This window comes from Triturus cristatus, chromosome 12 (genome assembly GCF_964204655.1).
Source record: "Triturus cristatus chromosome 12, aTriCri1.1, whole genome shotgun sequence".
Lineage (NCBI taxonomy): Eukaryota > Metazoa > Chordata > Amphibia > Caudata > Salamandridae > Triturus > Triturus cristatus.
Genome location: NC_140595.1, coordinates 304,041,296 through 304,059,810, shown reverse-complemented (window position 1 = coordinate 304,059,810; position 18,515 = coordinate 304,041,296). Strand labels below are relative to the sequence as shown.

Here is an 18,515-nt window from a genome sequence, read left to right as displayed (position 1 = left end):
TACTTCCTTGGATGTAGTCCACCCATTGTGTCTTAGTCTTGGAGTACGTTCCCCTTTACTTTCTATGTGGTTGTTGCTCACTTGGTATCTGTGAGCTGTTCTTACACTACTTACCTTTACACTTTTTATCCAATATTAAGGGAGGAGGATGGTGTTAGTATGTTCCTATCATTCTTCTTTCCTCCTTTGGTTGTCTGTTTTTCCTTATGTGATGTAGTTCTTCCATTCATCCGATGGTTCATGGACATTTATCTTCATTGTACATTCCTGTGTACAGTTGTATTTCATTTTCCCTTATGTGATGTGGTTCCTCCATTCATCCTAGGGTTCATGGACATTTATCTTCATTGTATATTCCTGTGTATAGTTGTATTTCATTTTTGTTATGGCTTTATTTGTTTTCCATTTCGAGAGGAAGAGGATAATGTTGTATCCTCAGGTTATGTCTTTATGTTCCCTTTCACCTTGTAACTAGCTGCTCAGCCAGTGTGAGTGTTCCATGTAGAATGTTAGTGTGATTGACATATGTAGAATGCTTGGGTGTCTGGTGTGAGTGTTGTCAGTTGGAAGATGGGTTGAGCAGCTAGCAGGATGCTCCTGGTGGGGCTTGCTGTAAATACTTCCTAAGGACTTAATAAACTACATGAAACTCAACTCGGCTACGTCTAGTATGTCTCCTGAACACGTGGGGCCAGCCCACTACAGACAGCTTACTTCTGGTGCGGAGTCCAGCTTTTTGGATTGCCAGTCTTGAGGAGTGGCAGGGTCAGGCCACTCACAAATGAGACGTATGGCCTCATAAAACTCCTTACGTTGAGAAAGGATCCCTCCAGCTCCCGGAAAAGCGGGGACGTGTGAAGTCGGCCCAGGCGCAGATTCCAGAGAACCTTGCCGTAAATATTGATGTTCCTCTGTCGGGTCGGCCAACGGACAGGGAGAAGTTGAAGCACGCTTCCACTTCTTATGTTTTTTGGACATCTTACCTGAGTTCCCCGATGATCTTGAGTGGGATGAAGAGGACTTGAGACTCTTGGGGCTGTGCTGCGACCTTCCTCTCAACCAGGACCGTGATCTCTGAGGAGCGGGGTATGGCATCGACTGCTAGGCCGCAAGCAACTTCAGGAACTGCACCCTCAAAGCCTTCAGTGCCATGGCCCGGCAGTCGTGGCACGACGGAGTCGTGGTCACACTCCAGACATCATAGGCAGACCAAATGGAGTTCCGTCATTGACATGGCACGATGACAGGTGTTGCATGGCTTGAACCCCGAAGTTTTTCTAGAAGATATCCTACACACCAAAAGGGGGTTGACAAAAGGTCAAAAACTTGACAGGGGGTAGCTCTCTTCACGGATCAGCGCTTGACTGGTGCGGAAAGGTAATAAATGTCATCAGCACACCGAGGTGGCGCCTATATAGGTAACGCAGACGTCACTTCCGGCACAGATGTCACGGGGAGCCGACCAACACTACCTACCAGCGTGCAGGGGTATTTCTGTAAGAAAATCTTCCGGATCCAGTCCGATGCCAGGGAAATTTAAATGGAAGGAAGCTGCAGCTAGATGTCTCTATCAAATATTATGAAATTAACAGACTATTAAGTGAGAAGGCAGGGATCTGCATTAACAAATTCAAAGGTCTAAAACACTCTGCAGCGAATAAAGCAGGGAAAATGCTTACATTCTCTCTCTGAAACAAACAAAAACAAACAAAATATCTTTATCAAAGATAAATAGAATAACCTACAAACAGACCCCCTAAAGATTCTGGACCTGCTTAAAGACTTCTAAGAGGCTTTATACCAAGACAACTCCAAGATCTCGCCTGAGGCCTGGAAAAAAGATTTGGACAAGCTAAATCATCCTTTTCTAACCCACGCAGATGAGAGATGCTTAATTCACCCCTCTGTGGAGAAGAAATACAACTAGCAATTAAATCCCTTAGGCCTAACAAAGCACCAGGCCCAGATGACTACAGCAAATTTTTACAAACTTTTTGCTTCCTCATTAATCACTACAATGGTGGACTTTTTAAAACCATTTTGCTGATTTTGGTTCGGCATTGGAACAGCAAGTGAAGCCAACGTAGTTGTCACCCCAAAGGACGGCAAAGACCTAAATCTAGAAAAAAACTACAGACCAATCTCTCTAATAAACTTAGAAGGTAAGATATATGCGCCAAAAGCTTATCCCAACAACTAGACTCACTCCTACCTAAACTGATTAGTGTATCTCAAGTAGGCTTTATGAAAGGTTGAATGATAACACAATGCTACTATGCCATGTACTAGAAAGAGTAAAATCATCGCCCTCTGAAGCAGCGGCTATAACACTAGACACCGAAAAGGCATTAGAAAAGGTCTCATGGGTCTTTCTCAAGAAGACCCTATGTAGATTTAATTTTGGGAATGACTTTACAAAGTGGTTATGACCCTGTACATCACTCCCAGTGCTAGGGTGAGATCAGGAGGCCTTGTCTCTTCATCTTTCACAAGAATGCCCTCTATCCCTCTCTTTATTCATCCTTGCCTTAGAGCCACTCCTCTACCATATCCAGAATAACAACTCCATATCCATTGTTCATTACAACGACGTAATAGTTAAGGTAGCGGCGTACGCAGATGATATTTAGATTATGACAGAAAATGCTCATCATTGAATCACGTATTAATACTATCGAAAATTATGCTGGGGGCAGGCTATAGTCTCAATAGAGACAAATCCGAAGTGAAAGGCCTTAATAACACTTGCTCTAAGGAAGTTATTGGAGACTGGATTGGCATGGCAACTGGCTACCTCAAATATCTCGAGATTGAATTTCTTACAAACCTAATAGATACACTACAGCACAAAGAGAAGTTGACCCTACAGAAAATGCAAAAACTTCTTGATTGCTGGAATCCTAAGTTCATTACATGGACGGGATGCATTGAGACCATAAAAATGATGATCACGCCTATAGTAAATTACCTTTTATCCTTGCTTCCACTTAACCTCTCAGATGATTTCCACCATAGGTAAGATGAACCTATATATGTACCTTTATCTGGCAATTCAAATATACCAAAATATTGATCAAAGAAACTTCATCTCCCTAACTCCCTTGGAGGAGTGAACCGTGCCTTCCTGGCCAAACAGGGCTCTACATGGTATTACACCACCCCCGCTGGATTACACTCCAGCTTGGTTCCTTGTCAAAATCATGCTACTCTCCACCAAACCTAAACACTCGCTATCAGCTAAACAAATTTTCCTAAACACCCAAAAAAGTTTCTACAACTGGACATGAAACTGGAAGTCCCCGACAAAACACACTAGCTTGGTTTCCCTATGGAACAACACGCTATTCAAGATTAAGGGCACTCCACTTGATTGAAAATCTTTGTCTTCTAAAGGGATCCACTTTCCGTCACATTAGGCCCAAAAAAACACCCACTTTTCTTCAGAGAACTACAGATCCAATTCAAACTAGAAAACATGTACTTCTATGAGTTTCTTAAACTTAAGTCCTGTATATCTAAGACCAACCCACCCTCCCAGAACACTTCCCTTCCTAATCTGATTGGCGTTACAAACACATGGGCCACCAGGTCCCAAGATACTATAAACTTTTAGAACCAACCTCCAAACGTCTCAACCTATGCACACACGGAAAATGGGACCAGGGTACTCCTATATCCCAGGAAAATTGGAACTTGATTCGGAAATCGATCGTTTCTCATAAAATCATACCAGCACTCTTGCAAACCAAGTTCTGGCTCCTACATAGAATTTTTTGGACCCACTCTCACCCACATAAAGTTGGCCTTAAAGATGATCCAACCTGTTGGAATTGTAATAAAGAAACTAGAGATTTACCACACATACTTTTTCACTGCAGTGGTATCAATTTGTTTTGGGACAGTGAATTCAGGTTTCTCTCATCACTATTTGGCTTTCTGATTAAAAGCGAGTTTCAAAATCTCATCATGGGATTTCTTGATTGTTGCCTACCCTCCCATAACGATGCCCTACTTCTAGATATTCTACTAGTGGCAGCTTGTAGATCCATCCTTACTAATTGGAAAAATACTGCTGCCACCTCATTCAAATCGTGGATGAACTGGATTGTGGGCGCTGACAACAAAACCTTACAGCACTCTCCTTGGAAGTCACAACATAGACCCTTATGGGGGAAACTCAACACCTTCTTCACTAACAATAAGCCCCCATGAACCCTCATCTCCAATATGCTGGCTACTTCCCCCTTCACTTGTCAGCCAAATGAACAAGTTACTTACCTTCGTTAACGATAAATCAGTAAGAGACATAGATTAGTTATAGATTCCTTACCTTAGAATTACCTCCAGGCGTCAGACCGGATCCGGATAATTTTTCGTCAGCAGTACCCCAGCGCTTCGAAAGGTAACGTCGGTCGGCTACGCATTAATAGTTGGCGTCGTGGTCGCCGGGATGACGTTGCGGCAGGTACTTATACGCCGCCTGCGTGCTCTGATGTCAGTTCTTTTACACAACATTCCACGCCAGAAGCGCAGAGCCATGCAAGACACTGACCACTGGTGCACAAAACTAGGGCCCTAAAAGGGATTCCCTGACCCTAGAAGTCAGTTCACAGAACGGGGAGGACGGGGGGGGGGGTCGGTAAGGAATCTAGAACTAATCTATGTCTCTTACAGATATATCGTTACTGAAGGTAAGTAACTTGTTCATCTGAAAGAGACAATTAGTTATAGATTCCTTACCTTAGAATAGATACCCCAGCAATACCAACACCGGAGGTGGGTCTGCGAACCAAGTTCACACCAGAAAGTCCTGGAGAACAGAACGGCCAAATAAGCCGTCTCTCCGGACTTGGCTGTCCAGGCAGTAGTGTTTAGTGAACGTGTGCAGAGATACCCACGTAGCCGCCAACAGATGTCATTGAAGGTGACCCCCCATCCCAAAGCAGTGGTCGCTGCCGTCACCCTGGTGGAATGGGCGCGCAGTCCCACTGGAGGATCCTTCTTTGCCAAAGAGTAGAAAGCTTTAATGCACAAAACGACCCACCTAGAGATGGTCCGTTTGTGCACGGCCCAACCTTTTTTGGTGCCCACAAAGCCAACAAAGAGTTGGTCATCCACTCGGAATTGTTTGGAGCAATCCAAATAAAAGGAAAGCACACGTTTTGTGGAGCCTCTCTCTCTTCCTCCTTAGAAGGATGTGGAGGCGAAAAGAAGGTGGGCAAGGTGATGGTTTGACCAATGTGGAAAGAAGTAACCAGCTTTGGAAGAAAGGATGGTCTGGTTCTGAGGACGACCTTGTCTGGATGAACAGCCAGAAAAGGAGATTTTTAAGAAAGGGCTTGCAGCTCACAAACCGTGCGAGCAGAGGTGATGGCTACTAGAAAGGCCGTCTTTAGAGTAAGGATTCTAAGAGGACAGTTATAAAGCGGCTCAAAGGGAGCGCACATAAGGTAGGTAAGAACCAAGTTCAAGTCCCACTGATGCATTACGAAGGGAACAGGAGGAAAAAGATGAGTAATGCCCTTAAGGAAGCGATTTACAACAGGGGACTTGAAAAGATAAGGCTGATCAGACTTAGAAATGCTGAAATGGCTGAGAGATAGCCCTTAAAAGTGCCCAGAGCAGAGCCCTGCTGGGCCAAAGATAGGAGGAACATGAGAACCTCAGAAAGAGGGGCAGAAAGGGTATCCACAGCCTTTGCTGCGCACAACGCCACAAGATAACATCACAGACTTCGGGAGGAAGGTCGAAGGTTGTCAATTGTCGCTGCGCAATCTCCACGCAAGGAGGTGGAGGCTGGACAGGCTCAAGTGGAGGACCGCCCCCTGCTGCTGCGACAGAAAGGGCAGTCTGATCGGAGGATCAATGGCCATGTGTAACAGCTCTGGGATACCAGACTCTTCGTGCCAAGTCCAGAGCCACAAGAATGACTTGGGCCCGATCGCGCTTAATCTTCTTCAACACTCTGGGCATAAGTGGTATAGGCGGAAAGGCGTATAGAAGACCGCAACTCGACTCGCAATGAAAAGTGTCACCTAGCGAGTAAATTCCAACGCACAGAATTGCTGACATTGCGTGTTCTCTTCGGTGGCGAATAGATCTAACCAAGGCTCTACCCACTGTTGAAAGAGACCTTGCGCCACGTCCGAGTGAAGACGCCATTCGTGATCCATCATGCACCTGCGGCTGAGTTTGTCCGCCCAGGCGTTCAGTGAACCTGCCAGGTGTTGAACCACCTGGGATATGCCCTGATGGTCCAGCTATGTCCAGAGACGGACAGCCTCTTGACATAGGGTCCACAACCTAAACCCTCCCTGTTTGTTGCAGTACCACATGGCAGTGGTGTTGTACGTGAACACCTGCACCACTCTTTCCCGTACAGAGGGGAGGAATGCCTTTAGTGCCAGATGGATCGCCCGGAGCTCCAGAAGGTTGATGTGAAGCCCGGACTCCGCCGGAGGCCAGAGGCCTCTGATCTCCGCCTCTCCCATGTGGCCAACCCATCCCAGAAGTAATGCATCCGTCACCACTGTATACTCCGGTTGGGGAAAGGAGAGGGATCTGCCGTTGACCTAATCTTGGTTCGTTAGCCACCACTGCAATTGCCGTACACTGCTCTTCGAGATCTGAACGCAATCGGACAGATTCCCCTGATGCTGTGCCCACTGAACTTCAGGTCCCACTGCAGAGCCCACAAATGCCACCTGGCATGATCGACCGGCAGGATTCAGGAGGCCATGAGGCCCAGCAGCCTCAGGGTCATTCTGACCGAAAACCGGGATAAGGGCAGACAGATCAGAATCCTAGCCCAAATATCCCGGACTCGCTGCTCGGGAGGATAAACCCTAAACTTCGTCATGTCCAGAACCGTTCAGATGAAAAGGAGCTATTGAGAGGGAGTCATGTGTGACTTCGGCACGATGATGGTGAACCCCAGCGAATGCAGGAGGCTGGCCGTAGTCTGGAGGTGGGAGACGACAGCCTGGAGCCAACCCTTCCTTCAACAGCCAGTCATCGAGATAGGGGAAGGCTGGAACCCCAGATGTGCGCAGATGAGCAGTGACCACCAACATCACTTTTGTGAACACCTGAGGGGCGCTGGTAAGGCCAAAGGGGAGCACGGTAAACTGAAAGTGCTTGTGGCGAACCAGGACTCGTAGGCAACGCCGGTGGGCCGACAGGACAAGGATATGAAAATCAGTATCCTGCAAGTCCAACACTACCATCCATTCTCCAGGGTCGAGGGCAGACCAGGCCTGAGCTAGCGTCAACAATTTGAACTTCTCCTTCCGGAGGAAGCGGTTGATGTTCCTGAGATCCAAGATAGGACATAGGCCTTTGCCCTTCTTGGGCACCAGAAAGTAGTGGTAATAGCACCCACAACCTACTTCTGGGGCAGGAACTCGCTCGATGGCTCCCTTGGCCAGGAGAGCCGCAACTTCCTGTTGGAGAAGGGCCAGATGATCCTCCGACATGCAATGGTGCTGAGGTGGCATGGATGGAGGGGTAGTCTCGATGGGGAGGAAGTAGCCCCTTCGGACTATCTGCAAAACCCACCTGTCAACGTGATGGTGCGCCAGTGGGGGAGGTGATGGCGAATCCTGCCACCTCCTGGTGATTAGTGGCCCTGAAAGGTCAGACTTGGAGGGTTTGGAGGCTGCAGCAGAGGGGGCTATGGTGGACTGGCACGCTCGCTGGCCTCTAGATCCACGGCAGTGGTTCCCACGTCCCCAGCCGTGCAGGAGCTTAACAGCTTGTGCTGGCCTGTGGCTCTGGGCATGATGTGGCGGGGCACCCCTTCCGTAGCCACGAAAGAGACGAAAAGCAGACTGCGCAGGGCGGGTGGTGGAGAGGCCCAAGGACCTGGCCGTAGCCCGAGAGTCCTTGAAGTGCTGTGGCACGTTGTCTGCCTTGTCGCTGAACAGGTGTCGGCCATCAAAGGGCATGTCCATAAGGGTAGCTTGGACATCCCCTGAAAAACCAGTCGATCTCAGCCAGGCGTAGCGTCGAAGGACTACCGACGCTGAAATCGTCCTGCCTAGTGAGTCGGCTGTGTCCAGCCCACAGTGAATGGTAAACTTTGCTGCGTCTCTTCCCTTGGCAAATGCACGGGAGAGTACGGCCCGGGCCTCCTCTGGGCAATGAGGCAATGGGGCAGCACCTGCGCCACCGTATTCCACACAGAGTGGGTGTAACAGTGTATACCGACCGCAGTCCCAAGCTGGAGGAAGAAAACATCTTCTTCCCCGGGTGGTCCAGCTTTTTGGATTCCCTATCAGGTGGTGCGTTAGGGAATGCGCCTTTGGGGGTGGAGGCTTGGACCACCAAGCTCTCAGGGGAAGGGTGTTGGGAGATGAAAGAGGGGTCGCCCAGAGCAGGGCGGTGGCGTCAGGCTATCATCCTATCCACAGGAGCCCGTGTTGGGCCTGGACCAGGTGCCCAAAAGGATGTCAGTGAGGGCTTCACTGAACGGCAGCAGGGGCTCCAAAGAGCTCCAGTTGAAGCACCTCCGTCAGGAGGTTAGTCCCGACCGCCACCGTAGGTAGCTCGAGGTTGAGACCCTTGGCCGCCCTACCCAACACCACTGCGTAAGAAACTCCCTCTTCCGTAGCTTCGGTAGGAAGAGTCAACATGCCAAGGTCTGTGGAAGTATCCAGCCCACTGGCATCCCCAAACTCCTCTCGCCAGTCCGGGCATATTCCAACTGGTCACTTAAAGAGTCTCCAGACTCCTCCCAGTCCTCCTCACCCTCCTCTGTTGCCAATCTGGCCTAAAAGAACCAGGGTGGAACAGGGGCACAAAAGTACCCATCGGCGCTGGATCTGGCATCGCCTGGAGATACAACCGGCTTCGGCTGTGGACGTGGTGCCGATAGAATCGGCGCTGGGGGAGGTGTGATCAGGTCGACAGGCCCACAGGTTGAAATCACGTTGCCTCGTAAATTCAGAAACTATTGAAGAATATTTGAACAATACTTGGATTAAAATGGACTAAACTTTTAAAGTATTGGACTCTTGTGATTAAATTGCATGTTTTATGGCAGTGCGACTTGACTTTGGTGCGTGACGACTCACCATAAATTCATGGAATCATATTTGTGCTATTGGGGCAGAGCACACGTCAAGTCTGCATGCCGACATATTGCCACTGAGCATTCTTTAAATTAGAATTCTATTAACTGACTGACCTAGAGTAGAATAAGGTGTGCATGCGTCCATTTTTCCAAGTATAGTATCTGTACGTCTTACAACTGGAGCATTTTTTCAGGATTATGTCACATTATAGTCACATGTACGGAATATGTTCTATCACATTCCAACCCTACTGTTCCAATGCTACCAATAATGTTTTATGTTTGCTTTTCTTTTTCCCTCTGCATGCATTTATCTTTCCTTGTGTATTTGTATACTTTATCAGACAACTCACGCAAAGTACATCTCTCCTCTGTACTACCTTCATTTTATCCTTTCTTTGGATTATGTTTGAGTCCTGCAAAAAAAAGTCATAAAACTCTATGAACATAAAAAGGAAAAACTTTGGTAAAACAATCAACAAATTTGTTGATAGACTGGATACACGTATCACACACTAAGTTCAATGAATTTAATGATGAGGAAACTATATGTCTCAGAGTTATTGACGGATGCCTGTCAGATGCATTCAGACGATGAATGCTGGGAGAAACTCTTAGTCTGGAGCGAGTTCTCATGGCTGCCAGAGCGGAACAGTGTGCTGATCAACAAGCCACTGACATGGAGGCCGGAGGTGCCCAGAATAAATCAGTCATGAACATGAAAAGTAAGCCAAAGCACAAGGCAGAGGGACACAAAGTGATGTCTCCACGGAAAAAGAAGATGTGGTTCAGGTGTGAATTTTCATTTCCACACAAAGGAAAATGTCCCACCATTGGACAGCTTTGCAAAGGCTGTGGGAAGGAGAACCGTTTTGTAACAGTTTGCAAGGCAAAGAGAAAAGTAGGTGCGTCACAGCGTGAAAACAAAATGGTAGCACAAACGCTTCAGAAGCGACGTTCAACACACACCCACAAGGCCAAGCGACCACACCAGTTGAGGCAAATTGACACCAAAGATGTCGATCGTCATCTAAATCATCGTCAAAAAAGTTATTCAGTATCAACATCAGGTGAAGGCAATGGTTGTGCAATGTTGATGTTTATCTCAGAAAAATGTGCGCATGTTGGACTGACAGCTAATGAAAAAAAATAGAAGTCAAAGAAAAATCGCCACGAAAAAGCACCAAAGTCATTCAAACATTGTCCGAATATCACACTAAAAGTAAACAGTAGCTCAATACCGTTTATTATTGACAGGGGTGCATCGATAAACATAATGCCTGAGGAGAAATACAATGAACTATTTTCACTGCCACAAATTAGGCCAACGAAAACTAAAATATATACATGGGCTGCATCAACGTCATTAAAAAGTCAATGTTTATATGACGCAATGATGATACACAAGAAAATTAAAGTACACACACCTATTCATGTACTTCAAACCAAGGCGTCAAGTGCCTGTTTACTTTGCTTTAGCATCGCTGCTGATATGGGACTGATATCAGTGAACTACTCATCACGAAATAGCAAGTCAGTTCCCTGTGTTGTATCAAGGGTTAGGAAGACTCAAGTCTATTAAAGTACAATTACACATTAATGAAGATGTCCATCCTGTTGCTCAAAGACACAGACAAACTGCATTTAATTTACAGGAAGCTGTTGAAAAAGAACTTGAATCACTACGCAAACATGATCTCATTGAGCGTCCAGTGGCCCAACGCTATGGGTTTCTTCCCTAGTGGCAGTACCCAAAAACGACAGTGAAGGAGCTGTATGCATCTGCAAAGGCAACTGAGTGAGAATGACATCCAGGTCCACACATTGCTGACATGATAACACAGTTGAATGGTGCAAAGGTCTTCTCTCGCCTTGATTCGGTTAAAGGATATCATCAATTGAAACTCAAGGAGAATTGCAGGTACATTACAACCTTTTCTACACATATTGGTCTGTTCCATTATAAAAGACTTTGTTTCAGTGTGTCATCAGCTGTAGAGCTTTTTCAAGATGTCATTCGACATATCATACAGCCTGTCATGAATGCTTTCAGTTATAGTGATGACATTAGTTTTCAGTGCTAAACAGAAAGAGCACAATCAAGCTCTCATGCAAGTGTGTTATTTACTTGCTAATGCAGGTTAACTTTGAATGCTGAGAAATGTAAGTTCCATAAGACAAACCTAAAATTATTTGGCCATATCTTTTCTGATGGGGTCATGACATCATATTCTGCCAAAGTACAAGTGTTGTCAACTGCCAGTCCCACACAAGATATTTCCATGTTAAGTTCATTCCTTGGCATGGCCAGCTAAGGTTCTAGATGCATCCAAGACTTTACTACTTTAAGTGCTATAAAAAACGCTATTGAAATGGCATACTTTGATCCAAAGCTTCATACAGAGGTTGTTGTTGATGCTATCCCAGTTGGGTTAGACGCAATACTTGCACAGCGGGCACCCAAATGCTTGAAAGACATATTGTGGCATATACAAGTAGAAATTTGTCCCAAACTGAAGGTTCTTATTCACAATCTGAGAAAGAAAGTTTAGCAGTGGGGTAGGCTTGTGAACATTTCCACGTATTCTTATATGGAAAGTCTTTCAGGCTTGTGAGGGATCATCAAGCCTTATTGACTATCTTTGGCAATCCAAAGGCAAAGATGCCTTCTCACATTGGAAGTTGGGGTCTATAATTACAAGAATACAACCACACAATCATGCACTGTCCAGGGAAAGATCAAAACCATGCTGACTACTTCTTACGAGTACCTCTACAGTACCATAGCGCCCCTTCCAAGACGGCTGAAGCGTGCATACATTTAATTGTGAAATCAAGCACACCAGCTGATATTTTGCTGGAGCAAATTGTCACTGCCACGAGTCAAGATAGTGACATGCTAAACCTAAAAGACATTATTACATGTCAGTCGAGGAACCAGCACACTTGACCTCTTGCCAGTGACAGTGAATACCAGAAGTTTAAAAAAGTCAAAAACAGACTGTCCATTTATCAAGAAAGCGTTATCCAGAGTGATTCTAGAACTGTTATTCAGGAGAGTCTGCAACAACAGATAATTGAAGTGGCCCATGAAGGACATTGTGGAATCATTGCCACAAAACAAACTCTCAGAGACCGAGAGCCTAATTACGATCTTGGACAAGGTTACTCCATCACAAACATGACTGGTGTCTCGTCCGCCAAATTACAATTCCGCAATATCCTATGAAACTTGTAATAAGGCGGGCAGGATATCTGTTACGTTTGTGACAGAGTTTCCCACCTGCCAAGTTTGTAATCAGGTCCTGAGTCTGGTTTCCTCATCTCGATGAGACAGTTGAAAGAGAATTGAAGGCATGTCATCTATGCAACTATCTTTCATTGAAAGCCACTCAGCACACCTTAAACACATAAGTTGCCAAAGCATGTATGAGAAAGAATTGCTGTTGACTTCTTCAGTCCTCTTGACAATGTACATCACCTGATGGCAATTGTTGATGAATACTCCCATTTTCCATTGATAGACAATCTCTCATCCATCACTCAAGAAAGAGCCATTGAGAGATTAGACGGCATTTTCGCCACATGGGGTGTTCCTGCAATTTTAAAATCTGACAAAGGGTTACCTTTCAAACAGCCGAGAATTCAGACACATTCTAAGTCATCTTGATGTGAAGCATCAGAAGAGCACTCCTCTTTGGCCACAGGCCAATGTCCTTGCTGAACGTTTCATGAGCACTCTTAAGAAAGCTGTTCAGCGTGCTGTATTGGAAAAGCTCAACCTTAAAATTGCCTTGAATTCTACTCTTCAAGCTTACCGCTTGACCCCTCACTCAACCGTAGGTGGAAGCCCTGCAACCTTGATGTTCGGGAGAGCCAGGACGACCAAGTTACCTCAATAGACCAACAGACGATCACATAATGAGGAAGAAGGCCGTATAAAAGATTTGGATCGTTAAAGGAAAATGAAGGCCTATGCAGACAAGCACTGACATTCAAAAGATGTTACGTTCACTAAAGGCGATCAAGTGCTTGTCTGTCAGCCTAGAAGGTGGAATTTTGCTGAGTCATTTCATGTTGTGACCAGCAAAGGACACATGGTGACTGCTCAATGTCCTGGGAAGTCTATTACGGGAGATTCCTTGCATTTCTGACATGTGGCTCATTGCTTGTCAGGTACTGATGTCGATGTAGAGACTGACTCTGAAAGAACAATTGAAAACTCCCTGACTGCTGCTGTTCCTACAGCGCCAAGGACACTTCTACCGCCCGTCTCCAGTTTCAAACTACGCAACCAGGACATGTGATCAGAGCACCTCGAAGACTTATCGAAGAGCTATTATTGTGTATATACTTGTCATTTTTTTATTTTGTTATTTAACAGAGGGGGGGGGGATGTAGTGTTGTGTGAGTTAGCAAAGACGGAACCCTTTTGGCTCCTGATGGATTCCTTAGAATTGTGATGCAAGTATTAGAGCGTAGTGAACAAAATGAAGGTTTAGAATGTGGAGCTTACGGTAACACACACACGAATAAAGACTTGTTATACTAAGCTTCATGCGTGACGTAGTCATTAGCAGGTACCCAGGCTGGGGAGGACGCTACAAACAGGAGGACTCAACAGCATCATGAATCCCCTCTTGTCAAGACCATCCATTGTCATGTGAGGATTCACAGCCATTTCCTGATATGCTGGAAATTGCATGTCTGTGCCCGTGGGCTGGAAGATGCACTGGTGTAGCATTACTGCTGTTTGGTAGACACTAGTTGCTCAAGGCGGCCTCTACAGATATTTACCAGCCCCTACTGCACAAGCCAAATGGGAAAACGTCGATCGAGGGCAAACTAGGGTGATTCAGAAATGCCTGCGCACAGTCTCAGGTTGGTGGCACCTTTCTAGCCACCATTAGAATGCAGAAAGCACCCTGCACACCCAAAGTCTCTAGCTGAATACTTTCAGGTCATCATTTTCTTCAAAGCCAAGCACATCAGAGCACTTGAAAATAAAAGTATTGAATCATTGTCATGCGCCATTGCTATTCCGTTGCAAGGAGGGTGCATACTGCTGTTGAAAGGATTTGAAACTCACTATTTTGTTCACAAATTAATATTCTGTCGTAAAACTACTCGTCACATCAGGCCTGTTGCTTTCATCTTTGACATTCAAACAGACTTAATATACAGCCACTAAAAACAGAAAGGCCTTCTGCACATTTAAGTAAAGTGCTGCGTGTTTTACACGGCTTACCTTACAACCTTCATAGATCCCTCTGAACTGATACTTTGTTCTGGCACAGTTTGTCTGAAGTCAAACCTCATTGCTTCCTTTGGTGCAGAGAGTGATTTGCAAGGGTATTCCCACAATGGATGAGGTTCTGCTTCCTGGGACTCCCTAAAGTTTAGAGAGTGCTGAAGGAAAGAGAAAAGAAAAAAATATATTAAATAATTCATTTTCTGATTCTCTCTCTGAACAGTGCCAGGCTGCCTTGTTGACTCAAGAATTATTTACAAAGATAACACCAGCCCTGTGATGCCAAATCGTTGTTCAATGAGCTGTATATCCACCACTTGAAAACACTGATTTAGGTTTCTTAAAAACATGTAAAATCATCTGTAAAACTACTGCAAGGTATTTTACTGAACTATTTTCTTCTGGAAGTTCCCTAAAGAGATCCTCTTGGACCCACTATAAAAAAAGCAATTTCATATAAACCGTACTGTGTATCTAATCCGTCCTCAGGAAGTGAAATGTAAGATGACTACAATGTATGTGAAAATGAAAAGAAAACTTTATAAAATACCTAAAAGTGAAGCTTTTTCCTAGCTGAGTAGCAACAAACACACTACAATACCACATGAGGCATTATTCTAGGCCAACAACTCGCAGCCCACTATTCCTTTGTCTATATGTTGGAAACTACTTTCTCCTACATTTGAAGGGTGTCTTCAAACTCACACCCTCATTCGTCCTACCTCACCACTGACTGCAACCTGATTTAATTAACTGATAGAGTCCTCCTACTGCAATACAAAGGTCTTATAATAACACATTTACACACATAACATAGCTATTATTAAGAGGACCGGTCACTGACCATAATGAAGTGTGTATTTACTATTCTAACTCCATGTGCGCTTTGGTAGTACGGTAGGTTATAATAAAGTGGACCGAGGCAAATATAATTACACTTTTAGGTTTGTTTGATATGCTTACTCAAAATTACCCACACACACTACCAGGACCAGTCCTCCTAAAGATACCGTTTGACTGATTCTGTCAGGGTTTCCCCACGCTATGAGAACTGCGTGAGGGACACGCAGACACACACACACCATTTTCAATGAGTAACAATGAAGTAGGGAGAGAAGCAGCAGAGCCATCAGAGTAAGAGCTAAAAAGTGGAATAGGAATAATTACTTTTTAATTCGATTTCTAACTTACAATGCAGACCTTGAGAATTAATGCGTTTTAGAATATTAAGTTGGAATAAGAGAAGTTTAGAATTTATTTTGGAATTAGTGTTGATTTGAAATAAGGGAATTAAGGCTTGTATGAGATGTTAGCAGTGAGTTGTGTGTGTTCTTTTATTCAGTGAGAGGCGTGTATTTTAGATCTTTACATTTTAGATCATCCTCAATATAAATGTATGGTGTATGGCCTGGCTAATAGGACGAAATTTCACACTCTTACTTTATCTGCTCATAATGATTTCGGGAGCTTTAGATGATCCTCAATGTTAACTTAAGGTGTATGGCCTGGGTAATAAAACAGATTCTCAAACTCTTCGTTTATCTTCACGTGCTGACCCGACCATCATTGCAGATGGTTCTGTTACCTAGCCAACAAAGCATGAAACTGCTCATCGCCTGCAACAGAATTCAACTGGAGGTTACATGGAAGTCTTGGAAATAAAGTTTGATGGAATTGAATTGCACCATGTCTTAACACATAGTGGACAAAGATTGATAGAGAGGTCAGAGGCTTTTCCCTTGCTCCTACCCACTGCCCAGGGCTCGGATCGCTCTCTTTCGTCAGAAATAGGCATCTCGAGCAGCCGGCTGCGAAAGATACAATTCCTGCACCAGTCCACCTCCAAAACTCTTCAGACTAGGCTGCACATCAGAGCATACAGCTCACAAGGGTGTTACAAAGGTAAACATAGTGACTTTGCAGTGAAAGTGTTTACATGCGCAATATTTTTGTTTTAGGATCTATGTATTTTTGCCCTTCATACTTGATGAGTGGAAGCTAACACTTGCATGAGACATGAAATCAGAACTGTAGTTTATATGCTGCAGAACACTGTGAATGATGTGTCACATATCATTGACATTAGGATACTTGTTAAAAATGAAGATTGTCTCGTAGACAGGTCACGTAGAACAAGTTATAGGTTTATTGGTTAAGTCACAAAGTCCATGTAATGTTCATATAAAGCCCCACCAGGAGCAGCCTCCCTGCTGCTCAGCCCATCTCTTCCAACTGCCATCTCCTCCAGTCCCACACACTCAACATTCCAAGTGACATCATTCATGGCTGAGCAGCAAGGGACAGAACAGTAATAAGGAAGATGCACCAACTAACAACAATAGGTTATAGCACATCTCCCTTCCTTATGAAAACTAAGCAAAAAGATATAAATGCATTAAGTCAGGATAGCACAAAATAACTATGCTTACATAAACAAGAATACATACATCAAATCAGAAAATACTCACAAGAAAATATCTATAGCAAAAGAATGCAAAGGAATAAATGAACCCCACCCCCCTCCCTAGGGAAACTAATCAGTTGGATACTCACCACCAACAAACTAAACAGTAATAGGGTAAACACACCACCCTATAGGGGAATACACCTCCCTTTGAAACTAAAACAACGTAATAGGGGAATTACACCTCCCTATTAGGGAATACACCTCCCTTAGACACACAGAACATTGTAATAGGGGAACTCACCTCCCTATGAAACTCTGAAAACTGTAATAGGGTAAACACAGCTCCCTATAGGGGAAAACACCTCCCAAAGACTCACCGAACATTGTAATAGGGAAAATACACCTCCCTATGATACTCCAAAACTCAAAACACTGTAATAGGGGAAAAACACCTCCCTATAGGGGAAAACACCTCCCAAAGACTCACCGAACATTGTAATAGGGAAAAAATACACCTCCCTATGATACTCCAAAACTCAAAACACTGTAATAGGGGAAAACACCTCCCTATAGGGGAACACACCTCCCTAAGAAATTAAGCAAGACCAAAATAGGGGAACTCACCTCCCTATGATCCAGGACTTGGGCAATGCCTACCCCCAGAAAACAATAAAAATACACTGTAAAATTGAGTGAATATAGGACTAAAATAGAGATACTAATACTATAACTGTAAAACATTTAAACTGCGCACTCGCCGGTGAGCGACTTCTCACCCGAGTAGAATATCCTCGATGGTTAAGTGGAACTACCATACACCAGGAGGCATAACCATTTAAACAAGTCCACTGTCAGAGTTCTGAGTGTTCCAATGCAAAAAAAAATGCGACAAAGAAAAAATGAAAAGGAGCCAAAAGCAATAAGTCAGCGTGAAGAACTGCTCATCAACTGTGCACTGTGTACTTCCATGCTGATGTAGTTGCTCAACTGTGCACTGTGTACTTCCCCGCACAAAGAATAGAGAAAAAAGAGAAAGTACCTGAAATAACTGAAATGAAGCAAAAGTCCTCCAGCAACTTTCCTAGACAGCACAAACTTGCAATTGTGCAAAAGTGCAAATAAAGAGAAATCCTTCGTTGTCTATTCCTCAACTAGTTCTACCCTCAAAGTGCAGAATGGAACAAAAAGAAAGAATCCCACGACGTGACATGTCCTAAATATGCTGTTCATGTAATGTCTCCACATGCTTTCAAACCGCAATACATACTTGTAGGTTGTGGCATTATCCAACCACAAGATGGCGGCACACAGTGCCACGCCGTGCTGGATGGCTCACAGCGGGCCCGTGCATGCAGGCGTCCAGAAGCAGGTACACACCGCGAGCAGCCTGGAGCGTCATAGGAAATACCTGAAAATATCGCAGGACAATCAGGTAAGGCTGCGCGCGCTGTTTGTAACTCGCGCCTCAGTCTTTTAAACTGCAACACGGCGGTTGTCCAATGCCCAAAGTTTTCAAAGTCCAACTTCTTCTTTTCTTTCCTTAAAACTCACAGTTTACTGTTACCAATTCCCCAGCACACGCTGCAGCTGCCAATTAAATTGAAATGTCAGTCAGGGTCAATTTAGTGCCCTCTTTAAACAACACAGCAGCCTCACGTGCCACAAGCAGTATTAACAGGGCACTCAGACCTGCATTGAAGTTCGTGTGTGGTGCCGATTTCCTCCAGAACGCGTCGCTCCCTTTTCTCTGGAGCGTCGAGGCTCACATTGTCAGCATTCACCTC

General features: G+C 44.8%; 1 protein-coding gene across 2 annotated transcripts in view; it reads right to left on the bottom strand.

Annotated features, from left to right (window-relative positions):
- The window catches only part of PRMT7 (protein arginine methyltransferase 7), a 654,823-nt gene that overhangs the window by 89,593 nt on the left and 546,715 nt on the right, over positions 1 to 18,515 (bottom strand). For both annotated transcript variants that reach the window (XM_085637728.1, XM_085637727.1), the window contains exon 16: positions 14,322 to 14,482. In XM_085637728.1, coding sequence (XP_085493854.1) covers positions 14,322 to 14,482 — 161 coding nt within the window. The remainder of the gene's footprint in view (positions 1 to 14,321; positions 14,483 to 18,515) is intronic.